This window comes from Cyprinus carpio, chromosome A9 (genome assembly GCF_018340385.1).
Source record: "Cyprinus carpio isolate SPL01 chromosome A9, ASM1834038v1, whole genome shotgun sequence".
In the NCBI taxonomy this organism is placed as follows: domain Eukaryota; kingdom Metazoa; phylum Chordata; class Actinopteri; order Cypriniformes; family Cyprinidae; genus Cyprinus; species Cyprinus carpio.
The window spans coordinates 14,410,724-14,420,202 of NC_056580.1; the positions used below are offsets into that span (position 1 = coordinate 14,410,724).

Here is a 9,479-nt window from a genome sequence, read left to right on the forward strand (position 1 = left end):
ATCTCTCAAAATGGCCATATTTGAGAAAAAAAAAAAAAAAAAAAAAATAGAGTAGTTTGCATCACTGGATATATAGCTATCCGTCATTTAACATTTCTATCGTAAAAAAAAAAAGTTGACTAAAACATTGAACTGAGGTTTCATGCTCTACTTCTGTCAACAGTAATCCCCGCCTACTTTGATTTGATTGGCCATCTCAGTCATTAAGTGACTTGGAGGGCGGAACCAAAAAGTGAGAGGAGAAGTTCCGCCCGGACCGGAAATGTGTAAGCCCTTGTCACTTCCGGAAACTCCGAACGCCCCAAATCAAGTGAAATCTGCAGCAGGTGTGTCCAATGATGTGGCAATTGCAGACAGGGCAGTTCGTGAGTATAAAGAGGGCATCGAGGATACAGGAAGGCGTTGTTTTTGCCTCCCAAGGAACGCCACGAGTGGGACGGAGTGTTTGGGCGCTGGAGTAGGGTGAAGCAGAAGAGAGTAATTGTGGAGTCGCTAAGCGAATTGGAGGATTTGAAAACGGCCACTGGAACAGGTTTGCCAAAGTGAAGTTTATGGAAAGAAGTCGTACTCACTCGTGTCTGTTGTACGAAGGTGCCGTAGGGAAATAGTGACATTGTGGAACAACGAAGACATTTCTGGGCGTCTGCACGAAGCTGGGGAGAGAAAGAGAGCGGGAGAAGATCAGTATTACGAAGACTGTGAGTACATTGGATTGCTTAGATTGGTTGTCTTATATCTGGATGAGAAAAAGAGCGGGAGAGAAGATCAGTATCACGAAGACTGTGAGTACATTGGATTGCTTACATATCATTGCTCATACTTGGATATGGATAACTAATATCTGTTGGAGTGATCAACAGCTTGTTGAGCGGCCCCATCGTTGGAGGACGAGACGAGTGGGTGAGCCGAAGTAGAGCGTGGGTGAATGGATGTTATTTGGCTGTGGCCACACCGTAAAGTTTGGAGCACTTACCGTGACAGCGACTGCAAATTCCTCCAGGACGAAATCCGACCGGGTGTGGAGTACCGACCTTAAAAATCACTGAAGTGTGTGTAGTGCAGTGGGTGAGTCTGTCTTTGACGTGTGTGCACTAAAGCTTTGCAGTGCTGTGCCGTGTCCCTGTTGTCTGTACTTGCCCTCCAGGCCGAGAAAAGTTCCTGTTGGAAAGAACGTAGGCTGCCGTGGCGGTGCCCACCTATCCCACCTACGCCCGCCTATAACTCCGTTCTCCGGACCCAGCTCGAAGGTGAAGTGTGAAAGCAAAACAAGGTATTGTGCGGATATTGTGGGGAAAGCTACTGACCTTGAATACGCCCTGTAAAGCCCAGCGTGAAGATACAGTTACTTGTTGAATACTTACCTGTCTGTACGAGCTAAAAGCTATTGCCCTTGAATACGCCCTGTAAGCCCAGCGTGAAGATACAGCCACTTGTTGAATACTTACCTCTCTGTACGAGCTAAAAGCTATTGCCCTTGAATACGCCCTGTAAAGCCCAGCGTGAAGATACAGTTACTTGTTGCATACTTACCTCTCTGTACGAGCTAAAAGCTATTGCCCTTAAATACGCCCTGTAAAGCCCAGCGTGAAGATACAGTTACTTGTTGAATACTTACCTGTCTGTACGAGCTAAAAGCTATTGCCCTTGAATACGCCCTGTAAAGCCCAGCGTGAAGATACAGCCACTTGTTGAATACTTACCTCTCTGTACGAGCTAAAAGCTATTGCCCTTGAATACGCCCTGTAAAGCCCAGCGTGAAGATACAGTTACTTGTTGAATACTTACCTGTCTGTACGAGCTAAAAGCTATTGCCCTTGAATAAGCTCTGTAAGCCCAGCGTGAAGACTACTTCACTTGTTGAATACTCACCTGTTTGTACGAGCTAAAAAGCTACTGACCTTGAATACGCCCTGTAAAGCCCAGTGTGAAGATACAGCTACTTGTTGAATACTTACCCGCCTGCACGAGTTAAAAGGCCATTGCTCTGGAACCCGCTCAGTAAGCCTAGTGTGAAGAGTCAGTCACCTTGCTCAATATCTATCTGTGATAAGAGTAAAAAGTTACTCGCTTCTGATATACCGGTGGACATCCAGGGGCATGGCCTAGTTACCTTGCTACATCCTTACCGTTGTTCCTTACCTGTGCCCTCAGGGATTTGGGTGTTACCTTATATCTACCTAGGAGGTCTATGGGAGTGGAGGAGCTGTCTAGACGCTGGTGAAGTACAACCCAAAGAAGCTAGGAACCAGGCATTCTTCGTTTTACCCATTACTCATTGTGTGTTCTTGTTGCCTTCAGGAGAAGAGAAGGGCGCCACGGGAAATCAAGCAGTTAAGGAAGGACTTAGGATTAGTCAGGAGACTGGTGGAAGTTCTGGGAAAGGACGGAAGAGCCCTTGCCCCCCCCCCTCCCCTGGTGATTACTTACCAAAGACCTCCAGAGTTCTCAGGCCCAGTCCACTCCTGTCAAGAGACGAAAATCAAAGTTTTAGATTCCCCTTTTCTCCTTTCCTAGATTACCTTTTTAAATAATTTAAATAAAGTTGTTTTAAATTCCCTTAACTTATCTTGTGTGTCTGGTCCTTGGGGTGATCTTGGGACCTCCTCGAGGTGGAAGTCGGGAAGGGGCGTGACTCGCAACACCTGTGGTCCGCTCCGACCTGTGACAGATTTTGGCGTAGTCGGCAGGATTCCACCTCGAGTGGAGCGACCAAGGTCCCCCAATGGCCGACAACGAGCTGCCAGGAGTCCCGCCCCGAGTCATGCCTGTGTTTATGGGAAACCCATGGGTCCAGAAATATGGCGGCACCGAATCAGAGGTGAGACTATCTGAATGGAGAGCCCAGATTGAGTATTTGGCCGGGCTTCAAGGGTTGAGTGCAGCCCAACAGCTACAGTTTGTACTGAACTCCTTGGAAGGGGAAGCGCAGCGCGAAGTCCAGGCCGCCCCGGAAGCTGTGCGGTCTACGGCCCAGTCCGTCTTTAACTTTCTGTCCGAGCAATACGGAGACACCACCCCCGTTGCCGTCCTCCGAGCTCAGTTCTTTAGTTGCAAACAAGGACCCCGGCAGCCTATACGAGCCTATGCACTACGACTTCGGGAGCAGCTCACCAGATTGCAAAAATGTCCAGATCACGGCCTGGAGGATGGAGAGATCCTTCTGAGGGATCAGTTCCTACTAGGACTGCGGGAAGGCCCAGTGCGGCAGAGCCTACGGGTACAGTTCCGAAGAGATCCTGAACTGACGTTTGAAGATCTGAAGAAGGAGGCAGTTGCCTTAGAGCTCGACCAGGTTGAGGTTAAAGATTCCCCTGTGTGTGCGGCCGTAAGAAGTAGTGCAGCTGCCCCTCCCGAAGTGGATTGGAAACAGACATTAAGGACCGAGCTCATGAAGGATGTCCGTGAACAGATGAAAGAGCTGTCTAAAACGCTGTTGGAGGAATTGCGGCAGGGGGCCCCCTAGCCAGGAGGTAAGGCACGCCCCTCGAGAGCGAGCGTATTCCGATGGTGGCCGGGACCCGGGGAGACGATTGAGTCGGCCGGCTCGCCCACGCTTTGAATGGGACGAACAGGGGCGGCCCATCTGCAACCGTTGTGGGGAGGCCGGACATTACAGCCGACAGTGCGGACCTCGAAGAGGCTCGATGGGGGGTTTTTAGGACGACCGGCCACAGTGGGTCATGTGGTCGGGCCCCCTTTAGAAGACCCATCTCGAACAACGGATTCGAAGGGCGGATTGATTGGACGGAGTCCGGTGGTGGAAGCGAAGGTATGCGGTGTTTAAAATATCCTGTTTGGTGGACACTGGATCCCAGGTCACCTTGTTTTCTGAAAGCCTGTCACGAGAAGTATTTGGCCAACGGAGTATGAAAGGAAGCGACCCCTCATGGCTGACCTTAAAGGGGGCAAATGGATTGGACATCCCGTACATCGGGTATGTTGTGGCTGATGTAGAGATTCGTGGAATCGTTGTACCCCAGAAGGGGATTGTGGTAGTCCAGGATCACTGCTTGGGGACTCATCGAGCCCTGCTGGGGATGAATGTGATCGCCGAGTGCTGGGAAGAATTGTTTCAGGCAAGGCCTGTGAAGACGATCCCCCTGGCAGAACAACAAGAATGGAGGCGAATTGTTGCTGACTGCCGTCGAATTCAGACGGCGAGGGTACGGATGGACCGAGAGGACATCGGTCGAGTGGCCTGCCGATATGCCCTCTCTATACCTGCGAGGAGTGAGGCCCTCGTATGGGTGAGGGTTCCCCAGCAAGATTATGGGCCTGAAGGCTGGGTGTTAGTTGAGCCCCACCTAGACTGTCAGAATGTGGAGGTGGCCCGGGGATTGGCGGTGGTCCGCCGAGGAAGAGTCCCAGTGAAGGTGCGAAATGAGAGTCCTTACCCAATCCAGCTGCACCGGCATCAAAGGTTAGCCAGAGTAACGACAGTCGGCCCCCATCAAGTGCGGGAAGAAAGGGACGTAAGTTTTCGACAGGTCTGCCCCACCGTGGTCGAGGTTGCCTTGACTCAGGCGGATGTACCCCCGAAGAAGGCGGGTGAGGGAGTGCCTGGCCATTTTATGAATGAGTCCTTAAGAGGGGAGGGGTTACAGGAAGCCCAGACTCGGAAGTTGGAGGAGCTTCTGACCCGATGGCAGCATGTGTTTTCAACACATGACGAGGATTACGGATGTACAGATGTAGTGAGGCATCAGATCCCCACTGGGGAGGCCGGACCCAGTCGTGAAAGGTACCGCCCTATTCCACCTACTCTGTATTCAGAAGTTCGTACCTTGTTACAAGGCATGCTGGATCAAGGGATTGTTCGGGAAAGTAGTAGTCCTTGGGCTGCGCCCATTGTGCTGGTCCAGAAGAAGAACGGAGCTTGGAGGTTCTGTGTAGATTATCGTAAGCTGAACCAGGTCACGAAGAAGGATGCCTTTCCCCTGCCCCGAATTGAGGATTCATTGGCCAGCCTAACCCGATCTGCCTGGTATTCAACCTTGGATTTGGCAAGTGGCTATTGGCAAGTGCGAGTAGAAGAGGCAGACCGGGAGAAAACTGCTTTCACCACCCCATTCGGTCTATTTGAGTGGGACCGGATGCCCTTCGGGCTTTGCAACGCTCCCGCCACGTTCCAGCGGCTCATGCAGAGGTGCCTGGGAGGCCGGCTGATGGAGTCAACGTTGGTATACCTTGACAACGTTATAGTTTACTCCCCCGACTTCGAGTCCCATCTACAACACCTCGAGGAGGTATTCCAGGCCATGGAACGGTACGGTCTTAAGCTGCAACCTGACAAATGCCACCTGCTGCGGAGAGAAGTAAAGTTCCTGGGCCATTGTGTGAGCGCTGCGGGTGTGGCAGTGGACCCCGAGAAGGTAGCAGCGGTACGGGAGTGGAATGCTCCGAAGACGGTGAGACAGGTCAGGTCCTTTTTAGGGTTCGTAGGATACTATCGCCGCTTCATTAAAGGATTCTCCAAAATCGCGAAGCCCCTTAACCAACTGCTGGCAGGGACAGGACGGCCCCGAGGCCGGGGGTCCCCATCCATCATGTGGGACCCCGAGTGCGAGGCAGCCTTCCAACAACTTAAACAGGAGTTATTGCAAGCACCGATACTGGCTTATGCAGATTTTAACCTACCCTTTATCCTGTATACAGATGCCAGTAATTTGGGTTTAGGAGCAGCGCAGCCCAGCGACAAGAAGGAGCGGAGCGAGTGATCGCCTACGCCAGCAGGAGCCTCCATCCCGCAGAGCGGAACGACGCAAACTATAGCTCGTTCAAACTTGAGCTGTTGGCCTTGAAGTGGGCCTTGAGTGAGAAGTTTAAAGATTACCTGTGGGGAGCGAAGGTACAAGTAATTACTGACAATAATCCCCTTGTTCACTTACAGACGGCGAAGTTGGGAGCCGTGGAGCAACGATGGGTGGCCCAACTAGCAAATTACGATTACCAGCTCCAGTATCGACCCGGAAGGGAGCACGTGAACGCAGACGTCTTGTCTAGGCTCCCGGAGGAACGGAATCGAGAGGAAGAGGTAACGGAGACGGGCCCTGTGCAGGACGGAGGTTGCATGGTGGGTTTTGTTGAGGCACCAGGGAGCCAACAGGAGGTGATGCCGTTGAGCTGGGGCTGGGACCCCGACCGCTGGAGAGGGCGGCAACAATGTGACGAACGGGTGAAGGCCGTAAGCCGCTGGCTAGAGCAGGGCCAGGAGCCGACGCCAGCAGAGAGGCAAGCCCAGGGGGGAACGGGCCGCAAGTTGTTGGGACAATGGGAAAAATTGCGATTACGTGAGGGAGTACTGTGCAGGGTCACCCATGATCCTGGGATGGGCGACGAGATCAGCCAGGTCGTAGTACCTGAAGACCAGGTACAGGCACTACTCGTGGCATATCACAATCAGTTGGGGCACCAGGGACAGGAGAAGACGGTGTCTCTGCTACGCAGACATTTCTACTGGCCTGGTCTGGAGGCTTCGGTGAGTGCCTTTATCCAAGCATGTCCCCGTTGTATGTTGTACAAGGCACGGAGAGAGCCTAAGGCCCCGTTGGTTCCGATAAAGGCTAGAGCCCCCTTGCACATTGTGGCTATGGACTTTCTGACCCTGGGCAGGCCTGCGGATCGGTATCAAAATATTCTGGTAGTCACAGACCTGTTTACTAAGTACTCCTGGGCTATCCCTACACTGGATCAAACTGCAAACACCACAGCGATGGCACTGTGGAGGACTGTCTTTCAGCCCTTTGGGTGCCCGGAATTTCTACACTCCGACCAAGGGCCCAACTTCGAGTCGCGAGTAGTGAAGGAGCTGTGCAACTTGTACGGATGCACCAAGACCCATACTACGTCCTACCACCCCCAAGGAAATGGAGGGTGTGAAAGGTTCAATCAGACTCTGTTGGGTCTACTGGGTACTCTGGACCAGGAGCGACAAGGAGATTGGGTGAGTGCTTTACCTGCTTTGACCCAGGCATATAATAACAGTGTGCACAGTACTACGGGGTACGCCCCGACTTTCCTCATGTTTGGCAGGCATGTGAGGCTGCCGGTGGATCTGATGCTGGGGGCACCGACGAGGGGAGAAGAGGTGAGCTTAACGGAGTGGGTGGACCGTCACCACCAACATCTGCAGTTTGCATATGGGCAAGTGACAAAGCGGATACAGGCGGCTGCAGATAAAAGTAAGAGGATATATGATCGTACTGCCAGGGAAGCCCCTCTACTCCCTGGAGAACGAGTCCTGGTGCGGGATAACCGGCGACAGGGCAAAGGCAAGTTGAGCGACCGATGGGAAGCCGCCCCCTTCGTGGTAGTAGTACAGCAGCGGCCGGGCCAACCAGTCTATACCATTCGGCCCGAGGGGAAGGCAGGACCAGAGCGTACAGTCCATCGGAACATGATTCGACCTTGCCCAAATTATCCCAGACCCAGGGAGGAGACTCCGAGGCAGCCTGTGCCTGTGGCACCATGGGTGAGTGGATGGGCTGTAGTCCCAAGAGAAGGGGCGAATGTGCCTGCCCGGGTCGATCCTGTGTCCCCGCCCCGTCGGTCCCAACGAGAGAACCGGGGACGTCCCCCTGCGAGGTACGGGGACTGGACAGGAGAAGGACGTTCTAGGGACTAGAACGGATTGGCGGGGGAGGATGTCACGAAGTGACTTGGAGGGCAGAACCAAAAAGTGAGAGGAGAAGTTCCGCCCGGACCGGAAATGTGTAAGCCCTTGTCACTTCCGGAAACTCCGAACGCCCCAAATCAAGTGAAATCTGCAGCAGGTGTGTCCAATGATGTGGCGATTGCAGACAGGGCAGTTCGTGAGTATAAAGAGGGCATCGAGGATACAGGAAGGTGTGTTGTTTTTGCCTCCCAAGGAACGCCACAAGTGGGACGGAGTGTTTGGGCGCTGGAGTAGGGCGAAGCAGATGAGAGTAATTGTGGAGTCGCTAAGCGAATTGGAGGATTTGAAAACGGCCACTGGAACAGGTTTGCCAAAGTGAAGTTTATGGAAAGAAGTCGTACTCACTCGTGTCTGTTGTACGAAGGTGCCGTAGGGAAATAGTGACATTGTGGAACAACGAAGACATTTCTGGGCGTAAACACAAAGCTAGAAAAACAAAAACACCAAGACAATAACAACATTACGAAGACTGTGAGTACATTGGATTGCTTAGATTGGTTGTCTTATATCTGGATGAGAAAGAGAGCGGGAGAAGATCAGTATCACGAAGACTGTGAGTACATTGGATTGCTTACATATCACTGCTCATACTTGGATATGGATAACTAATACCTGTTGGAGTGATTAACAGCTTGTTCAGCGGCCCCATCGTTGGAGGATGAGACGAGTGGGTGAGCCGAAGTAGAGCGTGGGTGAATGGATGTTATTTGGCTGTGGCCACACCGTAAAGTTTGGAGCACTTACCGTGACAGCGACTGCAAATTCCTCCAGGACGAAATCCGACCGGGTGTGGAGTACCGACCTTAAAAATCACTGAAGTGTGTGTAGTGCAGTGGGTGAGTCTGTCTTTGACGTGTGTGCACTAAAGCTTTGCAGTGCTGTGCCGTGTCCCTGTTGTCTGTACTTGCCCTCCAGGCCGAGAAAAAGTTCCTGTTGGAAAGAACGTAGGCTGCCGTGGCGGTGCCCACCTATCCCACCTACGCCCGCCTATAACTCCGTACTCCGGACCCAGCTCGAAGGTGAAGTGTGAAAGCAAAACAAGGTATTGTGCGGACATTGTGGGGAAAGCTACTGACCTTGAATACGCTCTGTAAGCCCAGCGTGAAGATACAGTCACTTGTTGAATACTTACCTGTCTGTACGAGCTAAAAGCTATTGCCCTTGAATACGCTCTGTAAGCCCAGCGTGAAGATACAGCCACTTGTTGAATACTTACCTCTCTGTACGAGCTAAAAGCTATTGCCCTTGAATACGCCCTGTAAAGCCCAGCGTGAAGATACAGCCACTTGTTGAATACTTACTTCTCTGTACGAGCTAAAAGCTATTGCCCTTGAATACGCCCTGTAAAGCCCAGCGTGAAGATACAGTTACTTGTTGAATACTTACCTGTCTGTACGAGCTAAAAGCTATTGCCCTTGAATACGCTCTGTAAGCCCAGCGTGAAGATACAGCCACTTGTTGAATACTTACCTCTCTGTACGAGCTAAAAGCTATTGCCCTTGAATACGCCCTGTAAAGCCCAGCGTGAAGATACAGTTACTTGTTGAATACTTACCTGTCTGTATGAGCTAAAAGCTATTGCCCTTGAATACGCTCTGTAAGCCCAGCGTGAAGATACAGTTACTTTGTTGAAATACTCACCTGTTTGTACGAGCTAAAAGCTGCTGACCTTGAATACGCCCTGTAAAGCCCAGTGTGAAGATACAGCTACTTGTTGAATACTTACCCGCCTGCACGAGTTAAAAGCCATTGCTCTGGAACCCGCTCAGTAAGTCTAGTGTGAAGAGTCAGTCACCTTGCTCAA

At 51.8% G+C, this 9,479-nt stretch overlaps 1 protein-coding gene across 3 annotated transcripts; it reads left to right on the forward strand.

The window, feature by feature from the left end:
- The first annotated feature begins 249 nt into the window (after nt 1-249).
- Nucleotides 250-3,775, forward strand: LOC122146122. 3 transcript variants are annotated; one of them, XM_042763703.1, is made up of 4 exons: nt 250-782; nt 861-1,247; nt 2,152-2,217; nt 2,299-3,775. In XM_042763703.1, the coding sequence occupies exon 4, from the start codon at nt 2,723-2,725 to the stop codon at nt 3,461-3,463; it is 741 nt and encodes a 246-aa protein (XP_042619637.1). In that variant the 5' UTR covers nt 250-782; nt 861-1,247; nt 2,152-2,217; nt 2,299-2,722; the 3' UTR covers nt 3,464-3,775. The 3 variants fall into 3 exon arrangements, with proteins under 3 accessions (XP_042619637.1, XP_042619638.1, XP_042619639.1); XM_042763704.1 differs by having other exon boundaries at nt 250-698; nt 2,152-3,775; XM_042763705.1 differs by lacking the exon at nt 250-782 and having other exon boundaries at nt 789-1,247; nt 2,152-3,775.
- The last annotated feature ends 5,704 nt before the right edge of the window (nt 3,776-9,479 follow it).